This window comes from Salmo salar, chromosome 20 (assembly GCF_965601325.2).
Source record: "Salmo salar chromosome 20, fSalSal1, whole genome shotgun sequence".
In the NCBI taxonomy this organism is placed as follows: Eukaryota; Metazoa; Chordata; class Actinopteri; order Salmoniformes; family Salmonidae; genus Salmo; species Salmo salar.
Genome location: NC_138310.1, coordinates 12,585,586 through 12,610,785, shown reverse-complemented (window position 1 = coordinate 12,610,785; position 25,200 = coordinate 12,585,586). Strand labels below are relative to the sequence as shown.

Sequence of the window (25,200 nt, the reverse complement as noted above, 5' to 3'; positions counted from 1 at the left end):
ACCTCTTTTGTCACCTGATGCACTGCACAACTTTCACTGTTGGCCTTTTGAATATTTTTGACATTACTAGCGGCCATCTCCATCCCTTGAGATAGTTCCAATGCTCTCTTGAAAGTCAGTGTGGCTTCCCCCAGCAACCGGCGCTGTATGCTATCCTCATTAATGCCACAGACTAATCTGTCATGGAGCATGTCCTCTAACATAGCCCCAAACTCACAATGTTCAGAGAGTTCACGTAATTCAGCAACAAAGTTAGCAACAGACTGACCTGTTTTCCGAAAATGGCAGTTAAACTTGAACCTCTGGACAATCACTGACGGCTTTGGATTGTGGTGAGTCTGAACGAGAGCAACTAGATCCCCAAAAGGAATTTCTCCCGGTCTCCGTGGTGTAGCCAAATTCCTCATTAGCTTGTAGGTTTTAGCCCCACACACACTCAAGAGAATAGAGCGCTGTTTAGCCTCATCTATGATTCCATTTGCCAAGAAAAAGTGTCCCAACCTTTCCACATATTCCGTCCAGTCCTCGTTCTCTTCCACAAACTCAGTGATAGTCCCAAACATTGCCATTATAACGCCAACTTGTCCTAGATCCTCGTTAGCGATTTTCACTTGCTGCTGATTGTCCCCGTCGGCGTTTCCGTCCAGCGGCACCTGCTCTCCGTCACTCATTAAGCTAGCTAGCTAACTGACTACCTCCACTGTTTCTTAGCTAGCTAGCACCTCGCCCTGTACAAGTTGATAAAGTTTTATCCTCGTCGCCAAAAAGGTGTAGTAACTTGACAAGGAATGCCCACACGCATTTCGATATTACTTTCCTTTACTTTCAACCCAAACCTAAAGGTGTATTGCCAGGTACAAACGGTACAAATATAACAGAACTATATAGCCCACTCAACCGGTGGTAGAATCACATTGCACAGATCTGACTCTTGGTGATGACATCATCAAAGGGGAAAGGTCACGGTTAATGCCAATAATAACCATGTAATTATTTATTGTCAATTCTCATATTCCCTGTATGAGGATATAGTGAGAGCCAGGTTTGAGGAGAGAATGCTTGTACCATACCTATTCAGATGTAATCCATCCCGGAGAAATACATTTGGTCGATATCGAAAACCTGTAAAATTGTCCACATATTTTATCCGTACCCATTTTCCCCATTGAGACCGTGTCTGTGCCTCGAACTCGGTTGGGCAAAATTAAAAATGGCGGTGTTCGCTTTAGCAATCTCACTAGTATAAAGACCTCCTCCATTCCTGCCATTATTGAAAGAGATTGTGATACCTCACATCTCAAAATTGGGTTACTTAATGTTAGATCCCTCACTTCCAAGGCAGTTATAGTCAATGAACTAATCACTGATCATAATCTTGATGTGATTGGCCTGACTGAAACATGGCTTAAGCCTGATGAATTTACTGTGTTAAATGAGGCCTCACCCCCTGGTTACACTAGTGACCATACCCCCCGTGCATCCGGCAAAGGCGGAGGTGTTGCTAACATTTACGATAGCAAATTTCAATTTACAAAAAAAAACAATGACGTTTTCGTCTTTTGAGCTTCTAGTCATGAAATCTATGCAGCCTACTCACTCACTTTTTATAGCTACTGTTTACAGGCCTCCTGGGCCATATGCAGTGTTCCTCACTTAGTTCCCTGAATTCCTATCGGATCTTGTAGTCATAGCAGATAATATTCTATTTTTTGGTGACTTTAACATTCACATGGAAAAGTCCACAGACCCACTCCAAAAGGCTTTCGGAGCCATCATCGACTCAGTGGGTTTTGTCCAACATGTCTCTGGACCTACTCACTGCCACAGTCATACTCTGGACCTAGTTTTGTCCCACGGAATAAATGTTGTGGATCGTAATGTTTTTCCTCATAATCCTGGATTATCGGACCACCATTTTATTGCGTTTGCAATCGCAACAAATAATCTGCTCAGACCCCAACCAAGGAGCATTAAAAGTCGTGCTATAAATTCTCAGACAACCCAAAGATTCCTTGATGCCCTTCCAGACTCCCTCTGCCTACACAAGGACGTCAGAGGACAAAAATCAGTTAACCACCTAACTGAGGAACTCAATTTAACCTTGCGCAATACCCTAGATGCAGTTGCACCCCTAAAAATTAAAAACATCTGTCATAAGAAACTAGCTCCCTGGTATACAGAAAATACACGAGCTCTGAAGCAAGCTTCCAGAAAATTGGAACGGAAATGGCGCCACACCAAACTGGAAGTCTTCCGACTAGCTTGGAAAGACAGTACCGTGCAGTATCGAAGAGCCCTCACTGCTGCTCGATCATCCTATTTTTCCAACTTAATTGAGGAAAATAAGAACAATCCAAAATTTCTTTTTGATACTGTCGCAAAGCTAACTAAAAAGCAGCCTTCGCAAATGGAGGATGGCTTTCACTTCAGCAGTAATACATTTATGAACTTCTTTGAGGAAAAGATCATGATCATTAGAAAGCAAATTACGGACTCCTCTTTAAATCTGGGTATTCCTCCAAAGCTCCATTGTCCTGAGTCTACACAACTCTGCCAGGACCTAGAATCAAGGGAGATACTAAAGTGTTTTAGTACTATATCTCTTGACACAATGATGAAAATAATCATGGCCTCCAAACCCTCAAGCTGCATACTGGACCCTATTCCAACTAAACTACTGAAAGAGCTGCTTCCTGTGCTTGGCCCTCCTATGTTGAACATAATAAACGGCTCTCTATCCACCGGATGTGTACCAAGCTCACTAAAAGTGGCAGTAATAAAGCCTCTCTTGAAAAAGCCGAATCTTGACCCAGAAATTATAAAAAAAACTATCGGCCTATATCGAATCTTCCATTCCTCTCAACAATTTTAGAAAACGCTGTTGCACAGCAACTCACTGACTTCCTGAAGACAAACAATGTACGCGAAACGCTTCAGTCTGGTTTTAGACCCCATCATAGCACTGAGACTGCACTTGTGAAGGTGGTAAATTACCTTTTAATGACGTCAGACCGAGGCTCTGCATCTGTCCTCGTGCTCCTAGATCTTAGTGCCGCTTTTGATACCATCGATCACCACATTCTTTTGGAGAGATTGGAAACCCAAATTGGTCTACATGGACAAGTTCTGGCCTGGTTTAAATCTTATCTGTCGGAAAGATATCAGTTTGTCTCTGTGAATGGTTTGTCCTCTGACAAATCAATTGTAAATGTCGGTGTTCCTCAAGGTTCCGTTTTAGGACCACTATTGTTTTCACTATATATTTTACCTCTTGGGGATGTCATTCGAAAACATAATGTTAAATTTCACTGCTATGCGGACGACACACAGCTGTACATTTCAATGAAACATGGTGAAGCCTGTGTTTCAGACATAAAGAAGTGGATCGCTGCAAACTTTCTACTTTTAAACTCGGACAAAACAGAGATGCTTGTTCTAGGTCCCAAGAAACAAAGAGATCTTCTGTTGAATCTGACAATTAATCTGGATGGTTGTACAGTCGTCTCAAATAAAACTGTGAAGGACCTCGGCGTTACTCTGGACCCTGATCTCTCTTTTGAAGAACATATCAAGACTGTTTCAAGGACAGCTTTTTTCCATCTACGTAACATTGCAAAAATCAGAAACTTTCTGCCCAAAAATGACGCAGAAAAATTCATCCATGCTTTTGTTACTTCTAGGCTGGACTACTGCAATGCTCTACTTTCCGGCTACCCGGATAAAGCACTAAACAAACTTCAGTTAGTGCTAAATACGGCTGCTAGAATCCTGACTAGAACCAAAAAATTTGATCATATTACTCCAGTGCTAGCCTCCCTACACTGGCTTCCTGTTAAGGCAAGGGCTGATTTCAAGGTTTTACTGCTAACCTACAAAGCATTACATGGGCTTGCTCCAACCTATTTTTCCGATTTGGTCCTAGAATTTCTAAGCAAATGGCTGGAGGTAGGGCTTTCTCCTATAGAGCTCCATTTTTATGGAATGGTCTGCCTACCAATGTGAGAGACGCAGACTCAGTCTCAACCTTTAAGTCTTTACTGAAGACTTATCTCTTCAGTAGGTCCTATGATTAAGTATAGTCTGGCCCAGGAGTGTGAAGGTGAACGGAAAGGCTGGAGCAACGAACCGCCCTTGCTGTCTCTGCCTTGCCGGTTCCCCTCTTTCCACTGGGATTCTCTGCCTCTAACCCTTTTACAGGGGCTGAGTCACTGGCTTACTGGTGTTCTTCCATGCCGTCCATGGGAGGGGTGCGTCACTTGAGTGGGTTGAGTCACTGACGTGGTCTTCCTGTCTGGGTTGGCGCCCCCCCCCTTGGGTTGTGCCATGGCGGAGATCGTTGTGGGCTATACATCCCTCTAGTGGTGTAGGGGCTGTGCTTTGGCAAAGTGGGTGGGGTTATATCCTGCCTGTTTGGCCCTGTCCGGGGGTATCATCGGATGGGGCCACAGTGTCTTCTGATCCCTCCTGTCTCAGCCTCCAGTATTTATGCTGCAGTAGTTTGTGTGTCGGGGGGCTAGGGTCAGTCTGTTACATCTGGAGTATTTCTCTTGTCTTATCCGGTGTCCTGTGTGAATTTAAATATGCTCCCTCTAATTCTCTCTTTCTCTCTCTCTTTCTGTCTTTCTCTCGGAGGACCTGAGCCCTAGGACCATGCCTCAGGACTACCTGGTATGATGACTCCTTGCTGTCCCCAGTCCACCTGGCCGTGCTGCTGCTCCAGTTTCAACTGTTCTGCCTATGGAACCCTGACCTGTTCACTGGGCGTGCTTGTTGCACCCTCGACAACTACTATGATTATTATTATTTGACCATGCTGGTCATTTATGAACATTTTAACATCTTGACCATGTTCTGTTATAATATCCACCCTGCACAGCAGAAGAGGACTGGCCACCCCTCATAGCCTGGTTCCTCTCTAGGTTTTTGGCCTTTCTAGGGAGTTTTTCCTAGGGAGTTTTTCCTAGCCACCGTGCTTCTTTCACATGCATTGCTTGCTGTTTGGGGTTTTAGGCTGGGTTTCTGTACAGCACTTTGAGATATCAGCTGATGTACGAAGGGCTATATAAATAAATTTGATTTGATTTGATTTGGATGCAGTGATCACAATATAGTGGCTATATCCAGGAAAGCCAAAGTTCCAACAGCTGGGCCTAAAATAGTGTATAAGAGATCATACAAAAGATTTTGCTGTGACTCTTATGTGGATGATGTTAAAAATATTTGTTGGTCTGATGTGATTAATGAGGAGCGTCCAGATGCTGCACTTGATGAATTTATGAAATTGCTTTTTCCAATTATTGATAAACAGGATCCATGGATTGATGAGGAATTGAACAACTGTATGCTTGAAAGAGATGGGGCAAAAGGCTACACATCTGACTGGCTTCCTTACTGCAAATTGAGAAATGATGTGACGAAACTCAACAAAAAGAAGAAAAAACTGTATTATGAAGCCAAGATCAATGATATAAAGAATGACGAAAAAAACCTTTGGAGTACTTTAAATGAAATTATGGGCAGAAAGACAAATTCAACTCCATCTTTCATCGAATCAGATGGATTATTCATCACAAAACCATTTGATGTTGCCAATTATTTTTATGATTATTTCATTGGCAAAGTGTGCAAATTTATGCAGTAAATGCCCACGACAAACATTGAGCAATTATATACATGCATAAAAAAACTAATAATGAAAGGAAAGCAGTGCAAGTTAGAATTTTGTTCCGTTAGTGTGGGAGAGGTGGAAAAATTATTGTTAACGGTCAATAATGATAAACCTCCTGGCATTGCAACTTAGATGGAAAGCTACTGAGGATGGTAGCTGACTCTATAGCCACTCTATCTGACATATTTTTCATCTGAGCCTAGAGGAAAGTCTTTGTCCTCAGGCCTGGAGGGAAACCAAAGTAATTCTGCGACCCAAGAGTGGTAAAGTGGCCTTCACTGCTTCTAACAGAAGACCTACTGTATAAGCTGCTGCCAGCTCTTAACAAACTCTTGGAAAAAATTGTGTTTGACCAAATACAATGCTATTTCTCTGTAAATAAATTAACAACAGACTTTCAGCATGCTTATAGAGAAGGGCACTCAACATGTACTGCACAGACACAAATGACTGATGATTGGTTGAAAGAAATTGATAATAAGATTGTGGGAGCAGTACTGTTAGATTTCAATGCAGCCTTTGATATTATTGACCATAACCTGTTGTTGAAGAAACTTAAGTGCTATGGCTTTGCAACCTCTGCCATATCGTGGATTCAGAGCTATCTATCTAATATAACTCAAAGGGTTTTCTTTAATGGAAGCTTCTCTAATGTCAAACATGCAAAGTGTGGTGTTCCGCAGGGCAGCTCTCTAGGCACTCTACTCTTTTCTATTTTTACCAATGACCTGCCACTAGCATTAAACAAAGCATGTGTCTTCATGTATGCTGATGATTCAACCATATACGCATCAGCAACCACAGCTAATGAAGTCACTGAAACCCTTAACAAAGAGTTGCAGTCTGTTTTGGAATGGGTGGCCAGTAATAAACTGGTCCTGAACATCTCTAAAACTAAGACCATTGTATTTGGTACAAATAATTCCTTAAGCGCTAGACCTCAGCTGAATCTGGTAATGAATGGTGTGGCTGTTGAATAAGTTGAGGAGACTTAATTACTTGGCATTACCTTAGATTGTAAACTGTCATGGTCTAAACATATAGATTCAATGGTTGTAAAGATGGGGAGTGGTCTAGCCGTAATAAAGAGACGCTCTTTTTTGACACCACACTCCAAAAAGCAAGTTCTGCAGGCTCTAGTTTTGTCTCACCTTGATTATTGTGCAGTCATGTGGTCCAGTGCTGCAAGGAAAGACCTAGTTAAGCTGCAGCTGGCCCAGAACAGAGCGGCACATTTTGCTAAATGCCCTTTTTGCATGGAACTTCTTTCCATCTCATATTGCTCAAATAAACAGCAATCCTGGTTTCAAAAAACAGATAAAGCAACACCTCGCACACAACGCCTCTCCCCTATTTGACCTAGATAGTTTGTGTATGCATTGATATGTAGGCTGTGTGTGCCTTTTTAAAAATGTATGTAGTTCTGTCCTTGAGCTGTTCTTGTCATTCTGTATTATTTGTCATTTTTTGTGCGGACCCCAGGAAGAGTAGCTGCTGCTTTTGCAATAGCTAATGGGGATCCTAATAAAATAACAAAATCTGAACAACCTTCCATGCCATGTACCATCATTTGACTATAAAGACTCAGGTCAGAACATTAGCATAATTAATGACTGGTGCGCATTGAGCCCCGGGCTGAAGTTTTCTACACGTTTTTCAGTCATTGCATGTATTTTTTTCCATGAATGTGAAATACAATACCATATTTCTGTTGATTTTGGAGAATATTAATATGGTAAATACCTTTATCAACATAAAAATGTGAAAGCCCTGTTAATGTTTGGTTATTTGATAATTTGCACAATTTAATTATTATCCTGAACAAACCTATTAATTTGTTTCTTCACAAAACTATATTTTCTTGTGTCCTTTGTTTGAGCATAATACTGTACATTTGACCTTTTAGAATTACAAATGAGGAGTTTATAAACACCATATAAGAGCAGGAAATATACAATAAGAGGGACCTCCATTTACAGTATTGGAAAACTCCAGAAGAAGGGATCTACAGTGCTTTGCAAAAGTATTCATCCCCTTGGCGTTTTTACTATTTTGTTGCATTATAATCTGTAATTTAAATGGACTTTAATTTGTATTTCATGTAATGGACATACACAAAATAGTCCAAATTGGTGAAATGAAAAAAGAAAAGTGGTGCGTGCATATGTATTCACCCCCTTTGCTATGAAGCCCCTAAATAAGACTTCAGAAGTCACATAATTAGATAGCACACAGGTGGACTTTATTTAACTAAGTGTCACATGATCTGTCACATGATCTCTGTATGTGTATATATATATATATACCTGTTCTGAAAGGCCCCAGTGTCTGCAACACCTCTAAGCAAGGGGCACCACCAAGCAAGCGACACCATGAAGACCAAGGAGCTTTCCAAACAGGTCAGGGACAACGTTGTGGAGAAGTACAGATCAGGGTTGGATTGGTTTAGCCACGGAAAAATACATAAGGTCTGAGATAATGGATGGACTGGACATTTTGGCAGGCGCTATCAACAAATCAGTTGGAAAAAGTTGTGATGGGCTACTTTGTGCACAAGCCACGGTCAGTCTGCACCGGAGTGACTTGACACAATGCTGGACAAACAAAATGTGGCTACAAACAAAATGTAGATAAATGGTTCCAGTCAATATAGCATTTCTTTCACATGACCCATCAATTTAAACAAGTGTGTCTGTGTAAGTGTCATCTAATAAGTATCTGGACACTTTCTGTTTCTTTATATTTCTACTGTGCAAATATGCAAGTAACCATTTCACTATACCGTTTACAACTTCTGTATCCTGTGCATGTGACAAATGTATATTTTATATCGTGTGTGTTTACCAGAGATGGTAGTGTGAAGAAAAACATGACCTGCACCAAAGTCAGATTTGGATATAGGCCAAGGACTAGATAAAGTGTATTTTTACCTCGAGTCTTTCCTTATTGTTTATTTTACCAGGTAAGTTGACTGAGAACACATTCTCATTTACAGCAACAACCTGGGGAATAGTTACAGGGGAGAGGAGGGGGATGAATGAGCCAATTGTAAGCTGGGGATGATTAGGTGACAGTGATGGTATGAGGGACAGCTTGGGAATTTAGCCAGGACACCAGGGTTAACACCCCTACTCTTACAATAAGTGCCATGGGATCTTTAATGACCTCAGAGTCAGTACACACGTTTAATGTCCCATCCGAAAGATGGCACCCTACACAGGGCAGTGTCGCCTCCACGGCCCAGTATATCCTGTGCCTGCCCCACGTCCCCAGCCTCCAGTGAGTCTATCCAGCCTGGTACGTCCTGTGCCTGCTCCTCGCACTTGCCCTGAGGTGCGTGTCACCAGTCTGGCGCCACCTGTGCCACCCCCACGCATTAGGCCTCCAGTGTGCCTGCCCAGTCCAGGGTGTCCTGTTCATGCTCCCCGCACTCGCCCTGAGGTGTGTGTTACTAGTCTGGCGTCACCTGTGCCAGCCCCACGCATCAGGCCTCCAGTGCGCATTCCCAGTCCAGAGCTTCCGGCGACAGTTCTGCAGCCAGGAACCTCCTGAGACGGCTTGCAGCCCGGAACCTCCTGAGACGGCCTGCAGCCCGGAACCTCCGGCGGCGGCCTGCAGCCCGGAACCTCTGGCGGCGGCCTGCAGACCGGAACCTCCGGCGGCGGCCTGCAGCCCGGAGTCTTCGGCGATGATCTACAGTCCGGTTCCTCCGATGACGATCCACGGTCCGGTGGTACTGAAGCAGAGGGATCAGCGGGCGGAGCAGGGGTTACGTGTATTTATGTATTGCATAGTTTCACAGTATAAATAAAATGTGGCATGACACACACGCTGCACTTTGGTCCTCTTCTCCTTTCGACAGCCGTGACAACAGTTATTTTAAAAGCATGGGAACTTGTTAATAATGTTTAAATTTCGGGGCATTTTTTTCCAGTCCCTCAAACGTATTCCAGTGTCTGCCTGATAGAAAATCCAGTGTGTGTGCTTGTATGCAACCTGCCCCTCCACCTCGGAAGCATAATCCAGTAGCCAAATGATGTTAGAGTGATTAAGAAATTAGGGAGAGATTTTTAATTAGAGAAGAATGGATAAACCTTTTCAATGCTTGTTAAGAATAATATAGTTATCAGGTTTCACATTGGATTTATTAATTACAAAAAAGGTAAGACGTGTTTTTATTTTAATTCTGGTGTCGCTCTGCACACACCAGCTTGTTAGCTATCTAGCTTGTCCAACGTTAAGCCAACTTTCTGAAGTTCAGACATTCAAAGTTAATTCATAGAAGTCACTCCTCCGTAGGTATAATTCTGTGGGCCTTTTTCAGATGATCCATGTCATAACAACAAGATGCCCTGCGCTCCAAACAACCTCCTACGCTCTCTCCCCACCCACAAAATTTCTGTTTCATCTTGCGCCATACAATCGTATGTCGAATGCATGTAAATAACTTTCCCGCTAATTTAATGTTGAGCTAAATGTAAAGAAAAATAATTTCAGGTTTAAAAAGGAGTGATTAAAACCATTACTTTTTGGGGATTTGAACCAGTTCACAACTTTATTTTGCTGGGCAGAAAAGAAAAGAAAAAAACAGTACGAAATACAAAGTATATATCGGCCTTAATGGAGAGCAACTACTCCAATGCGTTCTGCCTTCAACAAAAATAAAATCTCTCGCACAGTTAGTTTTGCATACAAAGTCTTGCATAGTGAGTTTTGTTTTGGTATGTTATATTGAAAGAGGCTAACATTGTGTTGATACGAGCACACTTCCCACAGCAGAGCAAAACAGCCGATAGTGTTAACTCAAGGGAAAAACTCTTGAAAGTTGAGTGAAGTTCAATCTCGTGCTTCTCTGCTGGGGCTGATATTTCTTCTGCTTGGAAGTCCGAGGGGAGCTGCACACCCGCACACGAGCGCAGCTCTGCCCAGAGTGGGTGCAAAGGCACTTTGGTAATGACATTTCACTTCCTTTTGTTGTAAAATACATTTTATCAAGACAAATATGATTATTCATGTTCTGAATCGTTCGGTGTGGTCATTCTCTACCATATAATTAACATTTATATCCAAAAAGTTGGCTTTCATAACCTTATACAGCTGATAGTAAGCACCGAGCACTGTTGACATAGCACTGCAGACTTGTCAGGATTTTAACTTTTGATCTTCATCTCAAAGTTTTTTTCTGTATGCCGCAAAAAGCTAAACTAGCCAGACACGAACTGAGCATATACTAAATATGAAAACTTGGCTTTTACAACATTTTGTTACGTTACAGCCTTTATTCTAAAATGTATTCAATAAAAGTTTTTCCTCATCAATCTACACAAAATACCCTAAAATGTCAAAGTGAAAACAGTTCTCATTTTTGCAAATGTATAAAATAAAAAAAAATGAATTACATAAGTATTCAGACACTTTGCTATGAGACTTGAAATTGAGCTCAGGTGCATCCTGTTTCCACTGACCATCTGTCACAGTATCCACAGAAAATGGTGCCCCTCCTCGGCCGGGCGGAGCTCGGCGGTCGTCGTCGCCGGTCTACTAGCTGCCACCGATCTATGTTCTGTGTTCGTTGTGTTTTGTCTGTTTAAGTCCGCACCTGTTTCCGTTTCTGTAATTAGTAGGGGGGGTATTTAGTTTGTTCCTTGTGGTTTGTGTTTTGTGCGGGATTGTTTATTCGTCAGCGGGCAGGTCTGTGAACGTTTTGTGTTTTTTGCACATTTTTCCCCAGCGGATTCTCGCAAGAGGAATGTTATATTTGCCGGGCTGCGCCCCGTGCGTATCTTTGTTTTCTCTGGGTTAACTGTGTTCCCGTGTGGTCTCTGGGCACACCCTATGCCCTTTTGTTATGCCGAGTGGTTTTATCGGTGAAATAAATATACCGTTCTTCGGCACAACTGGACTACGTCTCCTGCGTTTGACTCTGCCTTTTCCTCCTGCCTTACGGAATCGTGACACCATCCTTGATGTTTCTACAACTTGATTGGAGTTCACCTGTGGTAAAAATCAATTGATTGTACATGATTTGGAAAGGCACACACCTGTCAATATAAGGTCCCACTGTTGACAGTGCATGTCAGAGCAAAAACCAAGCTATGAGGTTGGAGGAATTGTCCATAGAGCTCCAAGACAGGATTGTGTCTGTCGAGGCACATATCTGGGGAAGGGTACCCAAAAAATGTCTGCAGCATTGAAGGGCCATAAAGAACACAATCGGCTCCATCATTCTTAAATGGAAGAAGTTTGGAACCACCAAGACCCTTCCTAGTGCTGGCCGCCTGGCCAAACTGAGCAATCTGGGGAGAAGGAACTTGGTCAGGGAGGTGACCAAGAATCCAATGGTCATTCAGACAGAGCTCCAGAATTCCTCTGTGGAGATGGGAGAACCTTCCAGAAGGACAACCATCTCTGCAGCACTCCACCAAATCAGGCCTTTATGGTAGAGTGCCAGACAGAAGCCACTCCTCAGTAAAAGGCACATGACAGCCCGCGTTGAGGTTTCCAAAAGGCACCTGAAGACTCTCAGACCATGAGAAACAAGATTCTCTGGTCTGATGAAACCAAGATTGAAACCTTCGGACTAATTGCCAAGCATCATGTCTGGAGGAAACCTGGCAAAATCCCTACAGTGAAGCATGGTGGTGGTAGCATCATGCTGTGGGGATGTTTTTTAGTGGCAAGGACTGGAAGACTAGTCAGGATTTAGGGAAAGATTATCGGAGAAAAGTACAGAGAGATCTTTGATGAAAACCTGCTCCAGAGTGCTCAGGACCTCAGACTGGGTAGAAGGTTCCCCTTCCAACAGTACAAGGACCCTAAGCACACAACCAAGACAATGCAGGAGTGGCTACGGAGGCAAGTCTCTGAATGTCCTTGAGTGGCCCAGCCACAGCCTGGACTTGAACCCAATTGAACATCTCTGGATAGACGTTAAAATGGCTGTGCAGTGAGGCTCCTCATCCAAAACTCCCCAAATACAGGTTTGCCAAGCTTGTAGCGTGTTATCCAAGAACATTCAAGGCTGTAATTGCTGCCAAAGGTGCTTCAACAAAGTGCTGAGTAAAGGGTCTGAATACTTATGTAAATGTAATTTCAGTTTTTTGTTATAAATACATTTGCAAAAAAAAAAGTTTTTGCTTTGTCATTGTGGGGTATTTGTGTATGAGGGGGAAAAAACAATTTAATACATTTTAGAATATGGCTGTAACATAACAAAATGTTGAAAAGGTTGAAGGGGTCTGAATACATTCTGAATGCACTGTATATTCAAATAACTATTGCCATATATTGATCTGTGCCATTCACTTTGAACTGGACTGTGTTTATAGCATTAGCAGTCGCGAGTACATGCACTTGTTTTGATATCAAAGTTAGAGCTGCGTGTAGCCACCTGTGCACATTTGTTCATATTCTTTGCTAGTTAGTGAGTTATTAGCCAACTTATAGCTCATTTCTAGTCAACAATGGGGGAGTGGTTACTTCCTAAAAGAGCACAAAATGTGTGCCTTTCTCAGTCAGGTAAAGAGCTTTTTTTTATCAAATTTTATGCGCCGAATACAACAGGTTTAGAACTTACCGTGAAATGCTTACTTACAAGCCCTTAACCAACAATGCAGTTTTAAGAAAATATTTACTAAATAAGGTTAGTCGAGGTAATACGGCTTTATTTAAAAAAAATGTTTTACTTTATTTAACTAGGCAAGTCAGTTAAGAACAAATTCTTACTTACAATGACGGCCTACCCCGGCCAAACCTTCCCCTAACACGGACGATGCTGGGCCAATTGTTTGCCGCCCTATGGGACTCCCGATCACGGCCAGTTGTGATACAACCCGGGATCGGACAAGAGTCTGTAATGACGCCTCTAGCACTGAGATGCAGTGCCTTAGACCGCTGCGCCTCTCTGGAGCCCTTAAAGGAGCAGTGTTGTATTTTGACAGTCTTGAATAAGCGAAGTAGCCAATAGGCAAAGGGTAGCATAATTTGTATTTTTCTCTCTAATAATGGTATGGGAATAATAATACATTTTATTTATGTCAAGCTATGCATGTTTATTTTCAGAAGTCTCATGGAATGTAGGCCTACATTGAACACCACACATTTGCTGCTACTGACAGAGCAGTTATTTCCATGTTAAAACATTATGGGATACATGTTTCTACATTGTTTTTGATGGTAGGCAACTCTGGTAGGCCAACATTATGATAAAATAGCCACAGAGAGCTGTAGATGAAAAACACTAATAAGTAAAGAAACCTATAAACTCCCACTTAAAACTCAGCAGACCTGAAATTTGCCCAGTGCGTAAAAAAATTTAGGGAACATTGGTGGACACCCTAGTATATGTTAAGGTAAATGTGTACAGAGTGTTATTGTCTCCCTGGTCCAGGACTAATCAGATGACTTTAAAAAAAAAGATCCACAACATCACCCCTGCCCAGACCTACCTGGTCGTATCACTCTCTGCCACATGGCCTCAAACTGCACCATTTTGTTTCTTTCCGTTGTCCACACACTTTCAACGTTTAGATAATAAAGCATTTAACCTTTCCATTGTGTTAACGATTGTTTGAAGTATATGTTTTTTCAAGATGATTGACGAGAAAAGTATCGTCCAACCCGTCGGGTATCTCACTGCACCCTCATATGCCATGTCTTGAAATATGCAAATAGACGGATTAGAAGTACATTTACATTGTAATATTTCTTAATGGTGGTGCCAATGGAACCAGACCCAGGTCAATTGTAGTGAAATGACTCAGGTTCAAGGATTAGCTTGCAGTCCTTGAAAAAGCCAGACGCCTTAAAGGGTCCTTCATCTTCAACAATGAGGATTTCTCAGATTCAGTCCGTCAAAGAAGAAAGGAACTAATACCAGCTATGAAGGCTGCAAGAGAACGAGATGACGTAGCATATCTGAGGTATGACAAACTGATTGTTCACCCTCCCTCCCAAAGAGTTAGGAGGAGCGACAGACAAGTAATTCCAGCCCCCCCACACACACACACTGAATGAGTATCTCTCTAACAGATTCCAACTGCTGATTCATGTCTGGACATATAGTGTAAATCTACCAAAGAAAGGTCTGTTAATTGCTCACTTGAATATATGCAGTTTCATGAAATATGCTGTCGAGTGCAGTCAAACAATATTCATGTATTGGCAATATAAGAGACTCACTTGGACTCTTCATTTGAGGATGCTAAGATCTCTATACATGGATACAATTTGTTCAGGAGGGACAGAAATAGATATGGGGGTGGAGTTGCAGTTTACATCCAGAGTCATATTCCAGCAAAACAAATATGGACTTAATGTTGAATGGATTAGAGGTGCTATGGGTACAGGTGCATTGACCACATTTGAATCCTATACTAGTTGGTTGCTGCTATAGGCCACCTAGTGCTGATGTGAAATATCTTGATGTAATTTGCGAAATGTTGGATAAGGAATCTGATGAAAATAGGGAAATACATTTTGGGGGAGATATGAATATAGATTTTTTGAACACCAACTGTCCAATGAGAAAGAAACGTATTTACGCTGCCAATGTACAGAACCTGACCCAAGTTATGACATTACCAACCAGAACTTTCACTAATAGGTCCGGTATCACATCATCAACTTGTATCGATCACATTTTTACAAACATGGCTGAACATTGTTCTAAAGCTGTATCAGTGGCACTAGGTTGCAGTGATCATAAATTGGTTGCACTCAGTAGGAAAACTAAAATACTAAAGGCTGGCCCTAAGACAATCTACCGAAGGTCCTACAGAGGGTTCAATCAGGACTCATTTGTGGTTGAGATTAATAATGTACAATGTTTAGAAGTGTGTAGTAAGGATGATCCTGAAATGTCACTAAATTTGTTTATGAAATTATTTATGAGTATAGCTGATAAGCATGCCCCTTTAAGAAAATGCACTGTGAGGTCAAACGGTGCCCCATGGATTGATGATAAAATGAGAAATTTTATGATTCAACGTTATGATGCCAAAAAAGTAGCAGATAAATCTGGCACTCTGATTTGATAGGCAAAGTTATTGTAAATTAAGTAATCTTGTGACCAAGTTAAACAAAGGAAAGAAGAAGGGATTCTATCAGCACAAAATTGATGAAGTAACGGGTGATGGGGAAAAACTACTTTAATGAATATTTTACAGGTAAAGTGGACAAGTTGAGGAATGCTATGATTCCAACTGATGGCTCAATGTCATATAACCCTATAAAAGATTGTATCATGAAGGAGAGGCAATGGATGTTTGAATTTCATCAAGTAGAAAGGGAAGAGGTAGAAAGGATGCTGTTGTCTCTTTCAGATGACAAGTCACGTGGTACAGATAATGTTGACACCAAATTGCTTAGAGTTACTAACTTTTGGACTTTATAGCGTTCCCTGAAGGCATGGATTACTGGGTCATTGTTAGTTTTACACTTAAGACATGACTCTGCTATTGTGCTGTAGAATCTGTACATTTTGTCTCTTGTGTAATAAATTCTATACCGTGCTTTGCAAAAGTATTCATCCCCCTTGGAGTTTTTCCTATTTTGTTGCATTACAACCTGTAATTTAAATTGATTTTTAATTTGGATTTCATGTAATAGACATACACAAAATAGTCCATATTGGTGAAGTGAAATGAAAAAAAAAATGGGAAAGTGATGTATTCACCCCCTTTTGCTATGAAGCCCCTAAATAAAATCTGGTGAAAACCAATTACCTTCAGAAGTCAAATAATTAGTTAAATAAAGTCCACCTGTGTGCAATCTAAGTGTCACATGATCTGTCACATGATCTCAGTATATATACATTTGTTCTGAAAGGCCCCAGATTCTGCAACACTACTAAGCAAGGGAAACCACCAAGCAAGCGGCACCATGAAGACCAAGGAGCTCTCCAAACAGGTCAGGGACAAAGTTGTGGAGAAGTAAAGATCAGGGTTGGGTTATAAAAAAATATCTAAATCTTTGAACATCCCACGGAGCACCATTAAATCAATTTTTTTTAAATGGAAAGAATATGGCACCACAACAAACCTGCCAAGGGAAGGCTGCCCACCAAAACTCATGGACCAGGCAAGGAGGGCATTAATCAGAGAGGCAACAAAGAGACCAAAGATAATCCTGAAGGAGCTGCAAAGCTCCACAGCGGAGATTGGAGTATCTGTCCATAGCCGTGCACGCCGTACACTCCACAGAGCTGGGCTTTATGGAAGAGTGGCCAGAAAAAAAGCCATTGCTTAAAGAAAAAAATAAGCAAACACGTTTGGTGTTCGCCAAAAGGCATGTGGGAGACTCCCCAAACATATGTAAGCAGGTACTCTGGTCAAATGAGACTAAAATTGTGCTTTTTGGCCATCAAGGAAAGCGCTACGTCTAGCACAAATCCAACACCTCTCATCACCCCAAGAACACCATCATGCTGTGGGCATGTTTTTCATCGGCAGGGACTGGGAAACTGGTCAGAATTGAAGGAACGATGGATGGCACTAAATACAGGGAAATTCTTGAGGGAAACCTGTTTCAGTCTCCAGAGATTTGAGACTGGGAGGGGGGGTTCACCTTCCAGCAGGACAATGACCCTGAGCATTCTGCTAAAGCAACACTCAAGTGGTTTAAGGGGAAACATTTAAATGTCTTATAATGGCCTAGTCAAAGCCCAGACCTCAATCCAATTGAGAATGTGGTATGACTTAAAGATTGCTGTACACCAGCTGAACCCATCCTACTTGAAATGGATGGAGCAGTTTTGCCTTGAAGAATGGGCAAAAAATCCCTGTGGCTAGACGTATCAAGCTTATAGAGACATACCCCAAGAGACTTGCAGCTGTAATTCCTGTAAAAGGTGGCTCTACAAAGTATTGACTTTGGGGTGGTGAATAATTATGCACGCTCAAGTTCTGTTTATTTTGGTCTCATTTCTTTTTTTTTCACAAAAAAATATTTTGCATCTCAGTGGTAGGCATGTTGTGTAAATCAAATGATACAACCCCCCCAAAAATCTATTTTAATTCCAGGTTGTAAGGCAACAAAATAGTAAAAATACTTTTGCAAGCCACTGTACATTAGTTTATACCGGATAAAGCGTACATTTTCTGTTAACTGTAATTTCGTTAGCATGTTCTAACATTCCGTCCGTCTAATAAGTTTACAATGGTGTATTTTGTTTCAGTGTGGGGGCCTTCGACAAATGTTTACACAGGTACTTGAGAAGGAACTTCACTGTGAGGCTGTCAGTGGACTATTGAAGATTATGTGAAAACAACTAATTTCATTCTTACCACGCTCAGAATTGATCTAATGAGTGACTTTGAATTAAGTGCTGAATGGAAAAAAACAACTGTTCAAGTCAAAAGAGCTGAACCGACAATACCTTTCGACCTCTATTAAGAGTTGGAGAACATGAGGCTTGTGATCTGAACCAACTTTCCTAAACACAGGAACACTTTTCTTATAGGTTAATCTAGTCTGGTGGAGCTAGATTATAGTAGGTAGCATGAGAAGGACAGGAGATCAACCTTCATGTTATTATTCAAACCAGAAATCTTCATACGCTATACACTGAGTAAACCAAACATTAGGAATACCTCTCGCACTCAGAACAGCCTCAATTCATCGGGGCATGGACTCCACAAGGTGTCCAAAGGGATGCTGGCCCATGTTGACTCCAATGCTTCCCACAGCTGTGTCAAGTTGGCTCAATGTCCATTGTGTGGTGGACCATTCTTGATACACACGGGAAACTGTTGAGCGTGAAAAACCTAGCAGCATTGCAGTTCTTGACACAAAACAGTGCGCCTGGCACCTACTACCATACTTCATTCAAAAGCACTTAAATATTTTATCTTGCCCATTCACCCTCTGAATGGCACACATACAATCCATGTCTCAATTCTCAAGGCTTAAAGATCATTCTACAACCTGTCTCCTCCCTTTCATCTACATTTACTTGAAGTGGATTTAACAAATGAGATCAATAAGGGATCATAGCTTTCACCTGGATTCACCGGGTCACTCTGCCATGGAAAGAGCAGGCGTTAATGTTTTGTATACTCAGTGTATATGGGCTTCATCAGTTTATGCAGCAGTAGAGCCAAGCATTAAATAGTAGGCATAGTTATCAGAAGGTTTACCAAGAAGGTTGGTGGCCTGAAATTCAGATGGAGAATAGTGCAGTTATGCCCTTGAGCACAGCAATTAACCTGGCTTACTCCAGTACAGAACATACTCAGCTAGGAAAAAAATGGGATAGTTGTGGAAGTCGCTTTGGATAAAATACACTAAGAAAAGAAACCATTAAACTCCCACTTTCACTGGGTCAGTGGTGGAATGGGGCTTTGGGGCCTATGGAGCCTTTAGGGATAGCATCTAACCTGGATAAGACGGCCTTGCTCCGTCTGCAGAGTGTTGAGCTCTTGTCCCAGGTTCCCCTGGCCTCGCCTCAGAGATTCATACTCCAATTTCAGCTGGCTGGCGTGGCCCGATAGCTTGGCCACCTCCTCAGCCAGCTTCACCAGCAGGACACGGTCCTGGCCCTTCACTGACTTCAGGTCCGTGTCATGGTCGGTCAGCGAGTGGAGCAGCGACGTTTGCACGGCCTCTAGCCGCATGAAGTTGTTGTTGTAGTCGGGGCAGTTGGGGTCGATGAAGATGTTGATGCGCGAACCATCGCCCCGTTCGACCGTCACCAGGGCGTTGCCCTCGTCGTGGTTGGTGGAGATGAGTGGGGGGCCGTCGTTGGTGCCGGGGGGTGGAGCTTGATAGTGGTTCATGAGTAGGATGGTACCCGTTGCCATGATGGCCAGGAGGACGGCCAAGAAGAACAGAATGGTGCACAGGAAGTAGCTACAGCCCATCCTCTGGGGAGACAGGTGAGAGACACAGAGAGGAGAGAATAGCATGAGATTAGGACCGACTTTACACAAACAATTTATACAGGTTTTATAGAACATTCATAAAGGCTTCATAAGCACTACATAGATGCTTCACAAATCATTTATAAGCAAAGTCATACTACACTGAACAAAAAAGATAAACGCAACATGCAACAATTTCAAAGATTTTACTGAGTTACAGTTCATGTAAGGAATTCAGTCAATTTAAATAAATACATTTGGCCTTAATCTATGGATTTCACATGACTGATAATACAGATATACATCTGTTGGTCACAGATATCTTAAAGAAAAAGGTAAAGGCTTGGACAAGAAAACCAGTCAGTATTTGGTGTGACCACCATTTGCCTCATGCAGCGCAACATCTCGTCCGCATAGAGTTGATCAGGCTGTTGACTATGGCCTGTGGAATGTTGTACCTCTCCTCTTCAATGGCTGTGTGAAGATGCTGGATATAGGCGGGGACTAGAGAAGCTGTCGCACACGTCAATCCAGAGCATCCCAAACATGCTCAATGGGTGACATACATTGCATTCGGAAAGTATTTAGACCCCTTTATACTTTTTCCACATTTTGTTACGTTACAGGCTTATTCTAAAAATGCTAACATTTTCCTCATCAATCTACACACAATGACCAAATGAAAACAGGTTTTAGATTTTTTTAACAAAGGTTTTCAGACCCTTTGCTATGAGACTCGAAATTGAACTCAGGTTTATCCTGTTCCCATTGATCATCCTTGAGATGTTTCTACAATTTGATTGGAGTCCACCCGTGGTAAATTCAAATGATTGGACAGCACACACCTGTCTATATAAGGTCTGTCAGTTGACAGTGCATGTCAGAGCAAAAACCAAGCCATGAGGTCAAAGGAATTGTCCGTAGCGCTCCGAGACAGGATGTGTCGAGGCACAGATCTGAGGAAGGGTACCAAAAAATGTCTGCAGCATTGAAGGTCCCCAAGAACACAGTGGCCTCCATCATTCTTAAGTGGAAGAAGTTTGGAACCACCAAGACTCTTCCTAGAGCTGGCTGCCTGGTCAAACTGAGCAATCGGGTAGAAGGACCTTTGTCAGGGAGGTGACCAAGAACCTGATGGTCACTCTGACAGAGCTCCAGAGTTCCTCTGTGGAGATGAGACAACCTTCCAGAAGGACAACCATCTCTGTAGCACTCTACCAATCAGGCCTTTACGGTAGAGTGGCCAGACAGAAACCACTCCTCAGTAAAAGGCACATAACAGCCCGCTTGGAGTTTGCCAAACGGCAATGAAAGGACTCAGACCATGAGAAACAAGATTCTCTGGTCAGATGAAACCAAGATTGAACGCTTTGGCCTGAATGCCAAGCGTCATGTCTGGAGGAAACTTGGCACCATCCCTACGGTGAAACAACGTGGTGGCAGCATCATGCTGTGGAGATGTTTTTCAGTGGCAGGAACTGGGAGACTAGTCAGGATTGAGGGAGAGATGAAGGGAGCAAAGTACAGAGAGAGATCCTTGATGAAAACCTGCGCCAGAATACTCAGGACCTCAGACTGGGGCGAAGGTTCACCTTCCAACAGGACAACGACCCTAAGCACACAGTCAAGACAATGCAGGATTGGCTTCGGGACAAGTCTCTGAATGTCCATGAGTGGGCCAGCCAGAGCCCGGACTTGAACCTGATCGAACATCTCTAGAGAGACCTGAAAATAAATGTGCAGCGACACCTCCCATCCAACCTGACAGAGCTTGAGAGGATCTTCAGAGAAGAGTTGGAGAAACTCCCCAAATACAGGTGTGCCAAGCTTGTAGCATCATACCCATCATACTCAAGGCTGTAATTGCTGCCAAAGGTGTTTAAACTAAATATTGAAAATAAGGTCTAAATACTTATGTCATATTTCCATTTTTTATCTTTAATAAATCTGCACAAATTTCTAAAAACCTGTTTTTGCTTTGCCATTATGGGGTATGGTATGTAGATGAATGATGGGAAAAAACGATTTAATCAATTTTAGAATAAGGCTGTAACGTAACAAATTGTGGAAAAGGTCAAGGGGTCCGAGACGGTTTCTCACAGTTTGTGCAGAAATTCTTTGGTTGTGCAAACCCACAGTTTCATCAGCTGTCCAGGTAGCTGGTCTCAGATGATCCTGCAGGTGAAGAAGCTAGATGTGGTGGTCCTGGGCTTGCGTGATTACACGTGGTCTGCAGTTGAGGCCTGTTGGACGTACTGCCAAATACTCTAAAACTACATTGGAGGCAGCTTATGGTAATATAGAGAAATAAGCAAAATCTTTGGCAGCAGCTCTGGTAGACATTCCTGCAGTCAGCATGCCAACGCAACATGTAAAGTGCTGCTTCCATGTTTCATGAGCTGAAATAAAAGATCCCAGAAATGTTCCATATGCACAAGAAGCTTATTTCTCTCAGATTTTGTGCACACATATGTTTACATCCCTGTTAGTTTTTCTTTTGCCGAATACATCATCCACCTGACAGGTGTGGCATATCAAGAAGCTGATTAAACAGCATGATAATTACACAGGTGCACCTTGTGCTGGGGACAATAAAAGACCATTCTAAAATGTGCACAATGCCACAGATGGGAGGGTGCAATTTGCATGCGGACTACAGAAATATCCACCAGAGCATTTCTCATCAACAATCTGCCTCCTACGTTGTTTTGGATAATTTGGCAGTATGCTCAACTGGCCTCACAACCGCAGACCACGTGTATGGCGTTGTGTGGGCACAGATATACCATAATGAGATCCTGAGGACCATTGTCGTGCCATTGATCCGCTGCCATCACCTCATTTTTTTCAGAGTGATAATGCACGGCCCCAAGTCGCAAGGATCTCTAGACAATTCCTGGAAGCTGAAAAGGTCTCAGTTCTTCCATGGCCTGCATACTCACCAGACATGTCACCCATTGAGCACGTTTGGGATGCTCTGGTTCGATGTGTACGACAGTGTGTTCCAGTTCCCACCAATATCCAGCAGCTTCACACAGCTATTGAAGATGAGTGGGACAACATTCCACAGGCCACAATCAACAGCCTGATAAACTCTATTTGAAGGACGTGTCGCGTTACAGGAGGCAAATGGTGGTCACACCAGATACTGACTGGTTTTCTGATCTACGCCCCTACCTTTTTTTAAGGTATCTGTGACCAACAGCTGCATATCTGTATTTCTAGTCATGTGAAATCCATAGATCAGCACATAATTAAATTATTTAAATGACTGATTTCCTTATATGAACTATAACTCAGTAAAATATTTGAAATTGTTGCATGTTGCGCTTATACTTTTGTTCAGTGTGTACCCTTATAAAGGGTTTAGGACTGCATCCAGAATGGATCACATTAGTGTAGGTATAGTAACTAAAGCAAAATAGACTGTTAGGCTGAATCCTAAAATTAGATATTTGTGTAACTCAAACTTGTGCATACATTCCATTTACATCAACATCAAAATAAAAATCGATATCTTGAAATACTGTACATAATTTCCCTTTCAACTTGTGAATAAATCATTGATTGAGATGGGGAAAAAACTATTTAGGATCCAACCTCACCTCAACGAATCAAATTCTTACCCATCTACTCATAGCAAACCACTCTCACCACTAGACAAATTATTCAGTCCACTTCAGTCTATCTCACAATCCTTAAACACAGACAATTCTAAAATTGTTAAATATCCAAAACATACTAACGACATCCATTGTCGTAGAATATAACCTAAATGGGAACTACAGTAGGCTTTGCAATATTTCACTTCTGACTGCTTTGGGCTGACAAGGGGTTTGGAAAACCAACTCCTCTCCGAATCTGCATTTTGTGTTTCTCCTCTTTTGCATTATGGTGCTGAGGTAAGCATCCCTGCAGGGGAGGAAAGTAGAGTGGGACAGGAAATAAACAGGGTCTTGGCTTGCAGCTCAATCGTCTGTGCATTGGCTAGGCGTCTCCACATAACAGCTCTCTCAACTGTGGGAGAACTAGTGTTTGTTTGTTTGAGTGAGTGTGCATTTGTGTGCATGTGTATCTGCATGCATGAACTACTATACCATTGCACTTCAGACAGTTAGCTATAATAACAAATTAAGTGATTGACACAGGAGGGGCAAAAACTAGGCCTCAGGCACCCTGTCACTGCCACATTGAAGTTCTTGCTTTGTAGCATTTTTTTATTATAGGCATTCAGTTATTTTTTGTTGTTTTTCAAATGCCACTCCAATTTGTTTCTACTTGTGTGATCCCAGAGTAATGTTTTCATGCCTTTTCCTTGTCTCTTTTCTTACAAATGGCACATACTGATAGCATGGTCATAATGTCAGCTTCCTCCTGCAGTATATATTGCATCCTGGTACTGTATGTACTCTAAAGTTATCCATTGGACACAATTTGGAATAAGATGGTTATAAACAGTTCTTTGTGATTGTAGAGAAGCCAAATTACAACCAGGTAAAGATGCTAGTCATGACGAAATTAAGACAGTCTGGGAAAGAGAACCAGATTGCAACAAGTTAAGGATGTGTTTTTCTGGTCTGTAAGAATATGTTTAAAAAAGTCATTTTATCAGTATACAACCTGACCGTCACAAAACGTGAACATGACATAACAAAATACATCAGTAATACATAATTGCAATAGTTTATTATATATATTTGTTTAGTTTTTTACATTTGCGGGGGCACAGTGTCATAGAGGATATGAGAAGGATACAGCCAGTCATTGATTTAGTGCCACAACTGCAGTGGAGCATTCAGCCTGTTAAAACTAGGCCCAGCCTAGCCCATCCACAGTCTGGAGCTACTCCCTATCCCCCACAGCATTCTATGCAGGCATTGTCATATTTATTTTAAAGATAATTAATGTGCACAAAGGATTCCAGCCTACTGCGCCATGCTGCACAAGATAAATATGTTACACCAAAGCAACAATGTCGCTTGTCTGCAAGAATTATTAGCCTTTATTGTAGAGATGAGAACCCTCTGAACACATCTAGCCGAGGAAGAGCAGAGAATACTGGGGCTCCACACTTTTCCTGTGAGCCGCAAACATTCTGCTGCTTACCCTTTGTAACGCAATACCATAGCAGCCACATAGAGCTGCGTGTGTGCTTGTGTGTATCACTATTTGAAAGCCAGGCAAGTAGTCACCGCTCATATCCCATTCTACCGTCGTGCCCTTGAATCTGACATAAGACAACTCAAAAGCAGACATTCATATCTTGGCATCTATGCCACCTCTGGCCCTGTTAGCCACTTGGGTTGGGATTGGATAAGCACACTCTGCTGAGCAGAGACAATATTTGAGAACTTTTGCAGCAGAGAGAGAGAAAAGCTCACTGGGAGTACATGCCTGGGCTGCACCAGCAGGGAGCTGTCGAACAGAATGAGAAAACCTTGTTCCTCTCCTCTCCTCTACTGTCCGCCACTTTTCCTTTCCTTTACCTCTCCCCATCTCTCCTTCCCCTCTCGTTTCCTCCTCTCCTCTAACTCCTGTTTCACCTGGTGCTGTCAGACAAGGCCAAGACAGGCAGTGACATTGAACACCTCAGGACTAGGGGAGTTCACTGCTGGTGAGTCAAACAGCAGAAAGGGGGTGACAGAACTACTGACTGCTTCTTTTGACTGTGAA

At 42.2% G+C, this 25,200-nt stretch overlaps 1 protein-coding gene across 1 annotated transcript in view; it reads right to left on the bottom strand.

Annotated features, from left to right (window-relative positions):
- The window catches only part of LOC106580129 (fibrinogen C domain-containing protein 1), a 229,272-nt gene that overhangs the window by 146,063 nt on the left and 58,009 nt on the right, over positions 1 to 25,200 (bottom strand). The window contains exon 2 of the mRNA XM_014160835.3: positions 19,045 to 19,530. Within this exon, the coding sequence (XP_014016310.2) occupies positions 19,045 to 19,530 (486 nt within the window). The remainder of the gene's footprint in view (positions 1 to 19,044; positions 19,531 to 25,200) is intronic.